Here is a 17,245-nt window from a genome sequence, read left to right as displayed (position 1 = left end):
TTACAGAGCATCTGATCAAATGCTCGATTTCTCGCCCGTAAGCCTTCTTAAGCAGGCCAAAGCATCCGACATCAAGAGGCTGCAGCAGATGAGACGAATGAGGCGGCATACAAAGCGTGATAATTTTATTTGCCTTGCAATATCTCTCAAAGTCGACCGAGTGGTGACTTTCGTGTCCGTCGAGGATCAGGAGACGATAGCGATTCTTTGATTGCTTGGTAGTACACCTGTCGAAGTGCTTTAGCCATTCAAGGCCTATCTCATTATCTGTCCAGCCATTTGGACTCGTCGCAATAGCCCAATCGCCCGGGAGGCTGCTTTCTCGGTACCAGTTGGCGAGGTGATATTGGCCCGCACCTATGATGAACGGGGGGATCGCTTGGCCCTCGGCATTGATCGCCTGAATGACTGTAATCCATTCCCGGTTTCCAGGCTGCACTGATTTTGGTCTTCCACGTCTTTCAGCACCTGTGACGACCATTCCGCTCGCAATGACGCCCATCATAAAGCCAGTCTCGTCAAAGTTATAGATTTCATCAGGTCGGATGCCATACTTGGCGATTACATTCGCTACGAGCCTAAACCAGTTGCCAATAATGTTCGGATCTTCACATTTGGCTCTCTGGTAGTCATATTTACGGAAAAAATGCGTCTTGAGGTATTTATGTCGCTTGACGAAGTTAGAGGCCCAGCGCTTGCCGACAGGCGGCGTCTCGCGGTCGGCGAGCAATCGGTTAGCCATCTCCTCAACACAACGCAGTCGCGGGGGGAACCCTCGCGAATCCAGATCGAGAATGAACTGAACTATGATCTGTTCCTCTAGATCAGATAGTTTGCGTGATTTTGGGATAGAATCACGCGTAGAAAGGGTACCCTTCTGTCGGCGATGTAAAGTCCAATAACGGACCTGGTAGATGCCTGCGGCGCGTCGAAGACTTAATTTTGAGTCATTTTGAAGGGCACGACGTGCAAGAAGAATCCTAGCCTCAATATTTGGGTCTGACATATTTGGTGGTTGAAAATTAATTGATTAAATTAAGAAGATGTAAATTGCGGGATTTTTTGTTGCACTCGCTTATCATGTACGTTATATTAAATATAATACCTATTTATTAATTAATGAGTATAGTAAAACCTATATTCAGTTAACGTGAGCAGCTAACAATTGCAAAGCAAAGTAGGTAGTAGTAGAACATTATATAGCACTTTCAATGCTGGATCATTCTCGAATCTTTAAAGAATTAGGCATCATGCTCTCGCCAAGATCGGACGTTACCCTCAAAGAGTATAGGTTTCGGCTTTTTGTGAATTTTGAGCCTGCAAGCGGCGATGCATAACGTTATGGTCCATGCGCTACCTAAGGACGCATTAGCTCAGTTCAAATGTTCTAGAAACAAATCAGTCACATCAATTACTTGATTACATCCAAATTCACTTGTTATTTACCAATACTCACATATCAATATGGCTGTCCCACAACAGCAGCCTTCTCAGGCTATTCCTGTCCTCACCTCCCAGAACGGCACCAAGGTTGAAGATGCAAACTAAGAGGTTCTTTAGAAATCCCCTGCCAAGGGAGTCTACTACTTCAACCCCAAGCAGATGCCTACTCCCGGTCTCAGCTTAAGCAGTCCTAACGATAATACTCTGCCAAAGATCTTTTTACACACATCAAAATCCGTGACATGACAATATCCAACCGCATCTGGGTCAGCTCCATATCCCAATACAGTGCCCCTGACGGCTTCTGTGCAAGACTGCAGCTAAGGACTATGACACTTGTATCTATATTATGGTTATTAATAAAGTTTTTCAAGTTCTAGAATTTGTTAAGTAATTTATATATTTAGTTTAGGTTAATTACTATAGCCTATTATAGTTTTTTTATTATTAAAGGCTATAACGTGGTTGATAAGCGAGTGAGTCAGACAAGCGAGTGAGTCAGCGCACTGTACAGCTAAAAATAGCCTACCCTATAGTGCCTAGATACCTTAAATAAAATAGCTAAGAATCTAAAAAAACTGTTTTTACATAATATGTAGCTATTTATTTATAGAAATATTTTTTTTAAACTTTTAGCTATTTTATTTTATATAGAAAAGCTTATTTACACAGTGTAAGTAGTGTAAATAAGCTTTTTTTTATTTTACTTATATAATAAATTAAATACAATTCTTTAATTTAGTAAGAAGCTCTTTTAAATAGTTAAATATATAATATCTTAATTCTAGCTATTTTAGGCTTAGCTTGAATTTTATATAGGCTTTTTAAAAGTAGCTTTTAAGGTATAGGTTAAGCTGACTCACTTGCTTGTCTGACTCACTCGCTTATCAACCACGTTATATAATAAGTATATATAATAATATATTATATAGCTAAAAACTACGTATTTTATAGTATTTTAATACTTAAACAAATTAAATAAAAATTTAAAAACTAATTTAGTAAATAAATATAGTTTATTTTGTAAGAAAGTATTTTTTAAAGATTTTTAATTATTTTATTTTATATAAAAAAACTTAAAATATAATATAGTTTATAATATAAAGAGAGTTTAAAGTTTATAGCTATATAGGAGCTTTAAAAGAATTTAAGAAAATTACTATAACTTATTTTAAGATTTAAATATAAGTTATTAAAATTTTAAATATTTTAAGTTTAATTTAAATTTTTAAAGATTACTTAAAAACTGCCTTTAAGGTATTAATTTAATATAAATATTATTAGATATTTTAATAATATAATATTACTGAAGTATTAATATATTATATTTTAAGTAAAAGCTATTAATATATAATAATTTAGGTTTTAAATAAAAAAGCTAATTTATATTAAATTTTTATTTATAAATAATATAAAATATTATTACTTAAATAATTTAATTATTATATTTTTTAGTAATTAAATAATATATATTAGCCTTATTAAGGTAAAAAAGTCTTATTAATAACTAATAGGTTAAGTTTTATTTTTTATTAAAAAAGTATATATATGTATTAAAACTAGCTTATAATAAGTAAATTAGGCTTATAATAAGTATTAAATAATATAATATAAATTATATACTAATTAAAGAGTTTTTATAGGATTTTATATAATATAAACACCTTCTTTAATTAAGTTATAATAATTATAAATAAGTAACGTGGTTGATAAGCAGAACTTATCGTGGGGTCGTTTTGCGGAGTAATTTCGGGAAATCGTATGTGATTACACAACTCCCATCTGATAAGTGCCCGGCGCCGCGCACGCGAATATCTCGACGGTTAGGAGCCAAATCGATGCAATTCCAGGGCTGGAGGACTGCTACGCTCTGGCGGTCCGTTTGGTTCAAGAGCGACGCTGTATAGATAAGCGGGCGCTGAGATATTTGCATGTGCAGCGACTGGGGGCCAAAGCTTCGCTGCAAGGACTACGACATAGCAATGTGCTAATCCTGCTGCTCCTTAATATTTTTTTTTTAAAAAAAAAAAAAAAAAGAGAATTAATAAAAGAATACGCCTTCTAGATAGATAGATAGATATGGACTAGTTACTGCTATAAATATATAAAGATCCTACCTGACGGCCAGCTTACCGTCGACGAGGGGCGGTCCGCCTCCTCCCTAGCCGAGCCCAGCGCCCCCAATGGCCCTGGCCCCGAGTCGGCCTTGGTCCCGGGCCTGGGTCATCGGGCACGGGGGTCCCTACCTGTACCCTTATCCGGCCCTGGCCCTGGCCCCGCCGGCGGCGCTGTTTGAGCTCGTCGACGAGCCGGTTCAAGCTCCGGCCGGCGCGTAAGAGCTCTAGCTCTGCAACTGCCTCCTCCTCGCTCTTGCCGGACGCCGTGCGGGCCAAGAGCTCGTCCCAGATCACCTTCCGGCGACAGAACTGCACCCTGATCCCGTTCCCCGGGCGCCAGCGGCTTCCCCACGTCTCTTCTAGCACCCGTACGGCCGGCTGACCTGCAATCCCTTCCTCCCATTCCTTCCAGACATCCCGCACTGTAAAGACCTTGGCCAGGGCTGCAACGACGGGCATACCTGGTACTGGAGGCTCTGGAGCCGGCGCTGGAGCCGTATTGAAGTTCAAGGTAGGGGCTGTCGACGGCGCCGGCGCCGGCGCCAGCGACACTGCTGGCCCGGCTTCAAAGTGGCCGGTAAAGGTGACAGGGACCTTGCCTTGGAGGAGGGCATCGAGGCCGTCCTGAATTCCTTCTAGCCGGGCCTCTAGCCGGATGGCCAGCCGCTGGCTATTCTGTAAGACGGCCTCGCGTGTGCTCTCTAACACACCGCTAAGCTCTGGCAGCGCGCGTTGTACGAGCAGGCTTAACGGCTCCGTAGCCCCTACCGCGTCAGAGCGAACGGCGACGGCGAACTCATCCCATTCGGGCCCGTTAAAAGGGGCGTAGGCGAAGAAGGGTAGCGACGGATAGCGAGGCTGCAATACAGCCAGGTCCTGTAACAGTACTATGCGCAGGCGCCGCATAAGCTTAAGGAAGCCGTCGGCGGCTAGGTCGTCGTCGTCGAGGCCACCTTCTGCCCAGCATTGCCGGCGCGCGCGAGCCTCAAAGCGAGGCTCCCACTCCTCGATCCACGGCCAGAGCTGCTTTTGTAAGACGTACGGGGGCTCGTGGGCCGCACGCGCGAGGAAGTAGTCCCCGGGTGACGCCAAGAAGCCGGCGACAATACGCATGAACTGGCGCGGTAGATGCGTAAGATAGGCCTGGCAGAGCACGCTCTGGTTCCAGCGGCCGGCCTGCGAGATCTGGGCGATCGACGTGCCGTGGGTCTCCGCGTCCTGGGCGCCTACCCTGCGCGGGAGGTGCGTCTTCTTTGACGCCATAAGGCCAGCAGCGCCGAAGATACGCCAGGTCTCTTGTAGCTGCGTCGGGTACGAGAGCTCCTGCTCGCGGTCCCGTCCGACAAGAACCTTGATCCGATACCAGTCCTGGCGGCGCCGGAAGGACGGGGACGGCTCGCCGGCGACGTGCCAGCGCCAGAAGAAGAGCTGTGCTAAGGCCCCTTGCGTACAGAACAAGGGGTCCTTGTGCCGGAGGGCACCCATGAACTCTTTCTTTGCCGTCTTGTTTAGCTTACCGCAGGGCTGCCGTCAGATCAATCAAATCAGATTAGGACCCAAATCTGATCTGAGCTGATAAATCACCATTCGAATCTGATCTGATTTGATTGATTGATTGATATCTGATATGTCGTAGCTCACGTGAAGCTTCCCTCGGCCTCACGACCCCACCGTCGGATTCTAATCGGCCTTGTTACTCGAGCATAGGCCTCCGAGAGTAATACATCCTCCCCTGACCCAGTTCTTCAGTAGCTGGATCGATTCAATGCTCGATCCAAGTAGAGAATGTCGCTGTGAGCTGACTGTAAGCTTCGCAAGACTGGATGCCCTCTCGCAGTCGGTTGACATGGCCGGAATAGCAGGAATATCCAGTGCAAACCTACTCAAACGTGGGAAAGCATTGCTATGGTCGATCCACCAACGAATGGGATCATCTACCTGTTCTGGTTCGAGCCTGTAGTACCGTTCGAGTTCACTGCCTGTTGCCGAGAGCTTAGGTTGCCGGCTTTTTATCCACTGCTCAAACCTACTTTGCTCAGGTCGGGGCGTCAACGAAGGCGTGATAAAGACACTCTCAGAGACATTATCGCCATTCTTCGAATACCAACGCTCAAAATAGACTTTGATGCCGTCCTTTGCATCTCGAAGCCATTGTAGCTGTTCTGGGGAAGTCCAATTGGTCTCCAGCCACCGGAGTCCAAGGTCCGGATTCCGAACAACAGGGGCTGCAAACAGAGGCGACCGTCCGAGGAGAGTATAGTACTCGTTTAACTTAATCCAAGCATTGTTTATACTTGCCTTAATGCTAGCGCGCTCCTGACCCTCCATACTGGCAATATTGCTCACCGAACGAGCATCGTCTTGCAGGTAGTCTTCTCGGGAATGTACAGGAAGCGCATCTTCATGAAACTGTGAGCTCTAAAAGTCGTTAGTGATAACCTGGAAATGGCAAGTACCACGAACTTGAAAAGATGAGCTGATGCCGATGATGTCGACTGGGCATTGAAAAATCGAGGCGCACCCTTATCATCGCACAGCCGGCAACACCAGATATCTCCACTGGATGTATTGTCTTTCCTCAACTCTGCAAGGAACCAGCCATGGTTTCCGATCCACCTTCGCCTGCCCCTACCTTTCCTCTTATCTAAGAGGCTTGCAATAACAAAACGTCGTTGGCCCCAAATGATCTTGTAAAGGTCATCAACGGACGAATCGGCAGTCGAGGCCAAAGTTAAAGCGGCATCATACTGCTTAGCGATGGCCTTAGACCAGGATCCGAGACGAGGAAATGCGGGCGGTGGCGGCGATGACGACGGGCTACTAGCAAGGCTGCCTTTTATAGCGGTCTCCGACATTGTATCATACATGGGCAACTTGTTCTGTTATTCTGTTGCTTGTTCTGTATAACATGTTAATATTTTTTTATTCTGTTATTCTGTTATCATGTTAAAGCTCTCACACTAATCTGTTATAACGGGATAACAGAATAAACAGGATAACTGAAGTAAGCTTTTTTCATTGCTTTTGTCTCATCAAACGGACCAAAAGGTCATACATTGATCAAACCGGAAGTAAGGTCTCTCAGCCGTTCAGAAAGGCTGCTGACTGGCGCGTCGGAAGTCCGAACTTCCGGTTAGCAGTTGGTGTCATCGATGTTTCCCGAAAAGCAAGTTCTTCAGCACAACGGCTCCGGAGGCCCTTCACCCTAGGTATGAGAAACCGACCTATTTTTCACTCATTAGATAGCGAACCAAGAGGTTCTATGGAAATCAATTCATCGCTGAATGTAACAGCTTTTTATCGCCCCAGACATCGCAAATACTGGAAACTTTTCGTATTATAGTTTTCATCTCATACCCATCATTATGGCTTCAGAAAGCGATATTTTATCGTCGATCGGCGACTCTAATTCTCAGAGATCTGATCAATTGCCTTCAAACTTCTTTTCTATTATGGATCGGCAGTATCCAGATAAGAATAAACCGCTTGCCGCCGGCCGCAAACGAAAGACCAAAGGCACTGTGCTTTATATGTGCCGATTATGCCCTAAATGGAGTCATGGGCATCGAGCAACAGCTGTACAGCATATCAAAAACCGCCATGCTGCACAGCTTCGACCGCCGCCGCCGCCTTCGCCAATATCATCGAATCAACGCTTATTACCCGCCATGTTTGCATCTATTCCTACACCGGATAGTCTTCGGCAGGTTTTCAATCGGCAGGCATACAATGAGGCCATTATAGGACTGCCCACACGGCGGAGAGCTCCTTTTTCAGCTGTTGAATGGAACGAGTTGAAGTATCTCGCTTTGGCATGCAATCCGACCATCGGTGATCAATTAATCACGTCCATACGTCAGGCCATGCGTCACATTGGGGAAAATCACGTATTCTACAGAGATCAGATCAAAGGCAAACTAGCAATCGCATCTTCGCCTATTCACATCTCCACCGATCTCTGGACATCGCCACATCGTCATGCGCTACTGGCTGTTTGTGCTCAATGGGTTGATCAGGATTATCAGCTGCAGAAGGCACTTCTAGGGCTACCGGAATGTCGCGGCAACAACTCTGGAGAGCGGCAAGCTGATCTCATTATTAGTATTCTCGAGACCTTCGGAATCATGCCAAAACTCGGCTATCACACCGGGGATAACGCTACGTCAAACGACACATGTCTGGAGTCCATATCACGTCGATTGAAAGAGAATCTTAATGTAAGTTAGCGGCCGTTTTTGAAGGACTAATCTAATGATGAGCGGTAGATCGACTATGACCCCAAAAAACGCCGCATCCACTGCATCGGCCACATCATCAACCTCTCCCTTCAAGCCTTCCTTCTCGGGTCATCGAATGAAGCCCTCATCGCCGCACTTGAAGCCGCATCTGAAGTCACTAGTGAAGACCTGTTAATTCGCTTCTCTCAGACCCTCACCACCAGAAGACATAGAGGACGCAGACGTCTCTCGAGATCGGATATTGATGAGGACTATCTAGGTATTAATGGCATACCTGCGCTATGTAAACTGCATGGTCTGGCTGTTTGGGCACGCTGCTCATCGCTTAATAGCCAGCTCTGGGACGATGAAATCGGTTTGCGACTAGGGATCGATAATGAGACGCGGTGGTCTTCATGGTATCATGTCCTCGATAAGCCTTTCAAAAAGAAGTCGCAGATCGTCCAATTCATGCATGAACACGAGCAGATCCACGGAGACAATCGATTGACAGCGGCTGATTGGGATTTGCTTCAGAAAGCGTACCTATTTCTCCAACCCTTTGATGGGGCCACATTGTGCGCTGAGGGCAATAAAGCATCTCTTTCACAGTCATTATTTCTAATGGACTGCCTTCTTTCTCATTATGAAAACGAGAAGGTGAGCCATCTCATTGCGACGTAGCGAGGACATCTCATCGCCGGTCTCAACAGCTAAGATAGATGCTAATGCGAATATAGCAGCACTACAGCGCACCCGAGACACGCGATGAACGCATGCTACATGCCATCGATATGGGCTGGTTCATTATGAATATATACTACACCATGACCGACGACGTTCCCGTTTATTCCGCCGCTCTCCTTCTCGACCCTTCGAAACGAGACGCATACATTAAGCAGAACTGGCCGGATGAGTGGTACGACAACGCAATTGGCGGAGCACAAGCGATTTGGGAGGAAGAATACAATATTGAGCTCCCTACTAAGCCTCTAGCCGCTCCGAGCGCTGTGGCGGACATTGTGGAACAATAGAGTAATAAACTAGCTCAGTTGGCGAGGAATATGAAGGTAAAGACCGCCGTGTTGCGTTTTGAGGATGATTTCGTGACCTTCATTACCGATCAGCCGATAGAGATCGATTCTACGCCCCTTCAATGGTGGTGCGCATCTGAGCAGCGGAGAAGATATCCACGACTTAGCCGCATGGCCATCGCGATACTCTCCATCTCACCAGAGTCGTCCAAGCCAGAGAAAGCCTTCTCTGGGGCGCGCAGGACATGCTCATGAGATAGGCTGCGGATTAAATGTGCAAACATTGAGAGGGTAGAGTGTATAGGCAGCTGGTTGCGCGAAGGTCATATCATACCTATATCCCGCGGTGGATTTGGGTTACCGATGATGTTTTCCGCATTAAAAGATGATCTTACTGATTCAGATGATGATTTAGAAGACAGGGAGGATATTGACTGATATAGAATAGAGTCGTTAAATTAATTGTTTGATTTCATCGCCTCATGGGCCCACTATCGTGTTCCTTATCCTGTTATCCTGTTATCTTATTCTGTTATCATAATCTGTATTTTTTCTTATCTTGTTCTGTTTAACATGTTAAGGGATTTCTTAACATGTTATACAGGTTGCCCATGCATGCATTGTATGTTGCAATCAGCAGGGGCTTCAACAGATTGAAACCCATCAGCCAAGATATGCTTCCAAACATTGAAGGATGTGTTGGCTTCTCTCTGGCTAGGGTTGTGTTGTACTGGGGCAACTTAACTGAGCGGGCTGGGGTTCAAAACCAGCCAATCGGCTTGACTCCGCCCTGTAGCATCACTGCTTGTTAGGGAAGTGCCCCATTCTGACGACCGGAAAATATGGATGATCCGACAGTTCTAGGGTAGTCATCTTCCTTTCCAAGGATATCAGACATATCAGATGCACAGATGCTTGTGTCTGAATTGATTGATCTGTTAGGATACCGTATTTGATCTGAATTGATTGAATTGATTGATATGTCTGATTGTTAATCTGATCTGACGGCAGCCCTGGCTTACCGTCTCGCAAAAGGGTAACGAGGCAGCCACAGGGGGTCGGGCCTTCTGAAGACGGATAGTCGAGTAGAGACAGGTCTGCAAGCTCCATCTTACGGCGGTTTTCCCCCCGTAAGAGGTAGTAGTGGCCGAATAGGAGGTCAACTCGCGTACGGAGGTTTTGCGGCATGTACGCGGCCCCGCTGAGAAGGAGATCCTGGACCCGGAGCCATTCGTCGGGTGAATAGCCGGCCTGGATCCCGTCAGTCCCGCGGTCTTTAAAGGAGGCGCGGTCGTGCTTCCCCCGCTGCCGGCCGCGTTGCTCAAGGAAGCCTCGTACGGCGGCGCCCCGGGGGTTTTCCGTGTTTGCGTTGCCGTGGGCTACCTGGAGCCGCCAGAGCTCGATAACGGCCGCGATATAGGCGTCGATAGTGCCCCTCGTAAGCAGAGATCCTTCGGCAAGGTCTGCTGCAGCCGGCGCAAGGGCCGTGGGTGGCACGTAGCCCTCGCGGTCGTCCGCAAGCAGCTCGGCGGCCTCGGCCAGGGGGACCTCTAGAGCTTCGGCTAGGCTTTCGGCCTCTGCCAGGGCCGCGGCCTCGAGCTGCTCCTGTTCGAGCTGCCGCCGTAACTGTACAGCCTTTCCTTTGCCCTTGCCCTTACCCCGTGTCCGTGGTTTCTTTTGCGGCGGGGCAACGCGTCGTAAGAGGATATCCTCTTTGAGCCACGCTGCTAGCTTGTCTGGAGTTACGAGCTCGCCGTCGGGCCAGCTATAAAGTGAGCCGTCTGCCGCAGCCCGAGGCGTACGGCACCAGGCCTATAAGTTCTCGTCTGTTAGCCGCCCATGGGACTCTACGTAAAAAAAAAAAGAGACAAGGGCAAAGGGGAAAAGAGAGGGCGGCGGCCGGGGGAACGCGCCTTCCACTCCCGCTGCTTCGCAGCATAACTCCGTGCCGTGTTCGCCGGCTGTTCGTCCTTCTTCGCCTGAAGGCCCGCCCTCCGGGCGGCACGGGCACGCTCGTCTGCGGTCGTGTACGAGTCGTCTGCGGCCATCTCGGTTGATCAAGGCCTTTCTACGTGGTGTTTGTTTCCTGTCTGGGGCCTGATAAGTTGCGGGGAACTTATCAAAAGCACTTATCAGACGCCGCGCACACGATTTCACGGGCCGCTTTTTGCGGGGGATAAGTCGTCACGTGGTCTGAACGAATTACGACGTAATTGCGGGCACCATCGATAAGCATGCCGACCGGACAAGTATGCCGACCAAAAATCTAAGCCTTAAACTTTTAAATCCATTTAAAAACACCACAAACCATCTAATCAATTAAAACTACTCACTATACTCTTCCCCGGATGTCTCAATTACTACCTGACAGGTCCTTGCATTATGCCCGGCTTTGCCGCATACACCACAATGCCGACTGCCCGGTCGCTCCGACCTTCCTCGACCACCACTTCTAGATGATTTGGCCGCTACCTGCGCATTAACATCCATCTGATCAATTACTTGCGATGCTTCCTGTATAGTCATAGCCCCTCCTTTCTGTAGTCTAGTCCTTTTTGTCCTTCGGCGCCGGCTTAGTATCTTATTTGCCTCGCGAAGATTTCGGAGCTCACTCCTCAATAAGACAACCTCGTGCATAACTGCCCTTGTTGCTTTAGTATTTGACTTTAAAGCCTCTATAATTGACTCTGGGGAGCTGCTTTTATGTCTTCTGATTCGCTTTTCAAGGTATTCAGACTGAGATTGAGCCTCTGTTGCCGTCTTTGGGGTCTTTGAAACCCATGGGGTTGATGGTTGGCTGACCTCTCCGGGAGGCGTTGGGGTCCGTAGCTGCACATCAAGCTTTGAGATCACGGTTTCTGGGTCAAGAGGAGCAAGTCCAGCTCCTCTAAAACCCCCCCGGATATTACTTTCAGTAAAAGTAGCTTTAAAGGCGGCATGAAAGGCCGGGAAGAACTCGGTCTTGGAAATATGGGTTATAGAGCATCTGATTAGATGCTCTATTTCTCGACCATAAGCCTTTTTCAGCACTGCAAAGCACCCAACATCGAGAGGCTGAAGTAGATGGGATGCATGAGCTGGCATACAGAGCGTGATAATCTTATTATCCTGGCAGTATCTCTCAAAGTCAGCAGAGTGGTGGCTTTCGTGACCATCAAGGATCAGAAGACGATACCGAGCATTTGATCGTTTAGTTGTAGATCGATCAAAGTGCTTTAGCCACTCAAGACCCAGCTCATTATTTGTCAATCCATTTTGGCTCGTTGCGATAACCCAGTCGGCCGGGAGGTTGCTTTCTCGGTACCAGTTGGCAAGGTGATATTGGCCCGCACCAATGATGAATGGCGCGATCGATTGACCTTCTGCATTAATCGCCTGGATTACTGTAATCCATTCACGATTTCCAGGCTGCACTGATTTTGGTCTTCCTTGCCTTTCCGAGCCTGTAACTGCCATTCCGGCCATTATAAGACCCATCACAAAGCCAGTCTCATCAAAGTTCCAGATATCATCTGATCAATTACCATACTTTGCAATTGTATTCTGTACAAGCCTAAACCAGCCACGAATAATAGTCGGATCTTCGCATTTGGCTCTCTGGTAGTCATATCTCCGAAATAAACGCGTCTTTAGCTCTGGTTGCCGCTTGACGAAGTTATGAGCCCAGCCAGCGCTTGCCAACAGGTAATGCATCGCGGTCAGCGAGCAGAGAATTGGCTATTTCTTCCACGAAACGCAGTCGCGCAGGAAATCCTCGGGAATCTAGGTCAAGGAGGAATTGAACTATTATCTGTTCTTCTAGATCAGATAGTTTCCGTGACTTTGGGACCCAATCGCTTCGCGATTGAATGCCATTCCTTCGGTCACGGAGGGTACTATATCCAACCTTATATATAGTAGCAGCGCGTCGGAGACGTAATTTTGGGTTATTTTGAAGGGCCTGAAGGGCAAGAAGAATTCTAGCTTCATTTGAAGGTTGTGATATAATGGGTGGTTGAGAAGTATCTGATCAGATGGAAATGATGTAGGATGAGGGATTTTTGGTCGGCATACTTGTCCGGTCGGCATGCTTATCAACCACGTTATCTAATTAAATACTCTATTTCTTAATTATATATATTTTTTAGTAGCCTAAAGTACCTGATATTAAGGGGCTAAAGCAGGTAAAAAGAATAAGGCAGTATATAGAGTATAATAATATTGTAGCCGAGCTGACTTTGAATGGCGTTGCATGCTCGATCCTGACGGCTCCTCCAGGCCTTAATCTGAGTTGCGGGATCGTTCCCTTCTGTTAGTTATTGGGCGTTTCTGGTTAAAAGGACTCCATATCTACACATGTCCAGAAGGTCGAGCATTTCTCTCTTCCAGGTCAGCCACTGACTGGTTTGCTCTAGCTTTGGAATGGTGCCGGTTCGAGATTGATGATTCATATTCGGTATCTTAGAAGGAGGATCACAGGGTCGTTCTGGAAAGGTTTCTCGACATATCCAGTTAGCTGATTTGGAAGCTCCACGAAAGATCCAATAAAGGAAAATAGCTCTAGGTAAGCTGAATGGGCATGCGCAGTTTAAGAAAACCTTTCGACTTCTTATGCTGTCTAGGAAAATTATAAAAGAAGCCAGGAACCACCCTGCTTTGCGGTTGGAGAAAAAGAGTGCCGTCCGGGCTCATAACCTGATAAAACAAAAAAGAGTTAATTGTGTTGTTGTTTGTTCTAAGTTATATGTGTCTGAGAGGAGCAAAGCTCCTTACATAGTATCCACGTCCTAGCCACCAACAGATCGGACCATCTTAGTCATTCCGTCTCAACACCCAGGACCGTGAGTGTCCCAGGACCGAAGCTTGTTTGTTTGTTTGTTATGTTTTATTCATAAACTTACCTAGTCGCCCTAGTGGCAGCTATGCAGCGTGCAACTATAAGTACAGATGTCCCCGCTCTCGCGTCCAGATTTAGCTGCCCCTCTATAGATTTGAGTTGGTGCCCCATTTCTGTCCAAAACTGCTCCCTTCCGCTCAAACGAGGGTGTTCCTCTACTAATAGCCATTCTAGTTGTTCTGCCTCTATGCTCCTGTCAGACCTCTCCTGGCCCTCTTTTCCTTCTGTTTACCAATTTCGCTTGTCGACTTTATGTGTCGGGGACAGTGGGCGGGACCGCTCGGAACTGCCCGAGCAGGCCTGTCCTGAGTACCATCTTTGCTACTTGTACTGCCAGTGGAAAGACTAGGATGTCTGGGCTTACAAAATCATGAGGGTGCCTCCTTCACGGAATCATTCTCAAGGCGCACCTTGTTCCTGCATAAGGCCGAGGGCCGCAAGAGGTTGCTATAGCCTAAACGATGAAGAGAGGCTCAATGCGCCAGGCATGAAAATGTACACTATTGTACCTGGATGTCAGGGGATAACATGAACATATAAGGCCGTGACGACTCCTGCAGTAATCACACAACACCATAATCAACTGAGTACTCAGTATTTCTACAAAACAACACTAGTTACAGTGCTGGAGGCTTAGCGCACCCCTTTTCCACATCCTTTCACTATCGAGGGAGTACCTTTTGCAATGACGAGATGACGAGACGTACATCACTAAACATAACCGGTTCGATGACTAAATACAACAATCAACGCTACAACACTACAGAACATCATCATCATTACAGAGAATCCGGACACTACTCGGGTTTCTTTAGAACGACAGGCTTGGTACCCAGACCGTTGTGGTTGCGGAAGAAGAGGATACCTTTGCTAGCTCCCTCGGCCTCAGCACTAGGCTCAACCCACTGACACATCCGGGCGCTGATCCACAAGGCACGAATGAAGCCCCAGGCGCCATCCTTAGTGTCGGCGCGATAGTGGTCGCCCATGACGGGTCGGATAGCTTTTGAGGCCTCGTCGGCGTTGTAGAAGGGAATGGTGCTAACATAATGGTGTAGGACGTGGGTCTCGATGATACCGTGGAGCAAGTGTCGGCCGATGAAGCCCATGTCACGATCGATCGTAGCAGCAGCACCACGAACAAAGTTCCACTCGTCCGCAGTATAGTGAGGAAGCGTCGGATCAGTATGCTGGAGGAAAGTGATGGCAACTATTTTCATGAGTTACGACTAGGACACACTATGTAATTGTAAAACTTACCAAGCCAGTGGTTGACCCAGAGATAGGGAATGCCATACCAGACAAGCATGTTGGTCCAACCGAAAGTGTTGCCAAAGTATACAAGAGCCGCAATAGCGATCCCGATACCTATATCACTCAGTATGATAAGCTTGGCTTGCTTGGCCTCATATATGGGGCTTCGGGGGTCGAAGTGGTTTACACCTCCCCCCAAGCCGTTCTTCTTCCCCTTGCCGCGACCCTCACCCTGGCATTCATGGTAGTTATGACCAGTGACGTTAGTGAGGATATAGCTGGGCCAACCGACGAGCTGCTTCATGACCAGCCTAAGCAGGGTGTAAGCGGGGGTCTCCTCAGTCAGTTCAGAGAGCTCGTAGGCCATGCGGCCAATGCGGGTGGCGTGCTGCTCGCGAGTGCGAGGAACAAAGACCATGTCACGCTCCATATTTCCAGTGGCCTTATGGTGTTTGCCATGGGAGATCTGCCAACTGAAGTATGGGACAAGAAGAGCTGAGTGAAGGACCCAGCCGGTCGCGTCATTGATAAGGCGAGACTCAGAGAACGCTTGATGGCCACATTCGTGGGCAATGACCCAGAGACCAGTTCCAAAGAGACCCTGGAGCGTAGTGTATAGGCCCCAGAGCAGGGCTCGTACAGGCGTGGAGAGAATGTATTCAGGAGTCACGAAGTTGTAGAAGATGGTGAAGGTGGTGACAAGGCAGATCATGTCGCGGAGGATGTAAATGTAGCCCTTGAAGGTGGATCGCTCGAAGCAGTGCTTTGGGATGGCATCGCGGATATCCTTAATGGTGAAGTCGGGGGGCGTGAACTCGTTGCCATATGTATCAAGGAGACGGCCATGTGTAGGCTTGGCCTGGTTGGCATCCACCGAAGAGAGCGAAGAAGGGAAGGTCGAGGACTCGAAGTCAGTGACGGTGTGCCGAAATGCTGGGTGCTGCCCGGGGACCGTCGAGGTCGAGAGGGAAGTCATGATCGGGAAGATAGATTACTCTAGTCGGGATAAAGTCAATTGACTTGACGAATGGTCGACGAGGAGATTGGGTTGAGAGATGGAAAGTGCCTGTTGGTGCTGGCGTGGCAGCGGGAGTTCTTATGCGATTTTCCTCGACTGGGGGCTTTGTTGGGGAACTGGACAAGTTTGAATAGCTGCTCAACGCTTCCACGCCTTCACGCGGTCATGATGAATAAGAATCTGATAAACATTTTATATATTATTGTCAACTAACATAAACGTCATAAGTCATCCCTCAATCAGGAGTTCTTGTTCCCCAACAGACGTTGATTTAGGGTCTCGGGTGATTAGCTTCCTTAGCTCTTTTGATATCATGATTAAGATTAATGGAAAGTTGTTTCCAAATACTATACATATTATTCACATTGGGAGAGTTAACGCATTACGAAGGTTGGTAGGACTAGATTTGTCTCAGTATAGAAATTATCTATGTCATATCAACAAGTGGTGAAGCTCGAGGCATACTTGGGCATTGTAGAGTAGAGGGAGCTCTACCCATGTCCCATCACATGTTAATTTTTACGGTGAGAGGGGAGTGACATAACATGAGTCCTCAACAAAATTGATTTAGCCGTAGGGTCTGACTAAGTGGGCAAGCCACTTAGTAGGGTGCAAAAAGTTGGGACAGCCTGGCCTCCCCCCCAATCACAGCTAAGAATGGCCATCGATGCTGCGATTGATTTTGACGGTTGTCCACGCGTTTTCTGTACATAAAAAAATGATATCCTAGGAGCTGAGACCTAGTAACCAATGCTCTCATCGACCGTAGTAGAGTCCGTTTATCTGTCCCACTTTGTAGGGGGTAAAGTCGATGAAGAAGGTCAGAGTAGAGCCTATTTATATACTAACCAATAAAAATAGTAAAACGCATTTTATGTAATAATTAATATGCTTAATAAGCTTATATACCAGATAGGTATATATACTAAAAATCCTAGGCTTAAGTTATTAAACCTTTTTAAAGTAATTATAATCTATTTAATTAATTAAAATTACTTACTGTACCCGTTGGCTCATGCCGCTAGGCGGGGCGAGCCAACTAAGCAAGCTTAGTTGGGCCCAAAAGTGTGAGACAACCCCTCACCGCCGGCTGTCGCGAATTTCATTGATTTTCTATGTGATTTTTATGTAAATCTAGACGCCAATTAGTGAAAAAAGTGCCATTTCTGTCTACTTATATTATGCCATCAATACCTAACATTAAAGCTGCTCAGGCAGTGGTTATTTCACGCCAACGACTCCAAAAGGGCTTATCTCGTGATGCTTCTAACGGGCCAAAGAAGGCT

The 17,245-nt window shown here is 47.0% G+C and overlaps 1 protein-coding gene across 1 annotated transcript; it reads right to left on the bottom strand.

Moving 5' to 3' along the window:
- Positions 1-14,422: 14,422 nt before the first annotated feature.
- On the bottom strand, positions 14,423-15,978 carry FOBCDRAFT_251770 (fatty acid desaturase-domain-containing protein). The gene is made up of 2 exons (XM_054705581.2): positions 14,948-15,978; positions 14,423-14,897 (listed from the first exon to the last, which is right to left on the bottom strand). Exons 1-2 carry the CDS (start codon positions 15,915-15,917, stop codon positions 14,485-14,487), a joined length of 1,383 nt encoding a protein of 460 aa, XP_054561556.1. The 5' UTR covers positions 15,918-15,978; the 3' UTR covers positions 14,423-14,484.
- Positions 15,979-17,245: the final 1,267 nt, after the last annotated feature.

This window comes from Fusarium oxysporum, chromosome VII, assembly GCF_013085055.1.
Source record: "Fusarium oxysporum Fo47 chromosome VII, complete sequence".
Taxonomy (NCBI): domain Eukaryota; kingdom Fungi; phylum Ascomycota; class Sordariomycetes; order Hypocreales; family Nectriaceae; genus Fusarium; species Fusarium oxysporum.
This window is presented reverse-complemented; position numbering and strand designations above follow the sequence as displayed.

What these genes read in the sequence shown, in the direction of transcription:
- FOBCDRAFT_251770 (XM_054705581.2), bottom strand. Translation starts at nt 15,917, where the DNA reads ATGACTTCCCTCTCGACCTCGACGGTCCCCGGGCAGCACCCAGCATTT. An exon ending in CTGGGTCAACCACTGGCTTG is followed by an intron (nt 14,898 to 14,947) that starts GTAAGTTTTACA and finishes TCATGAAAATAG; the next exon opens with TTGCCATCACTTTCCTCCAG.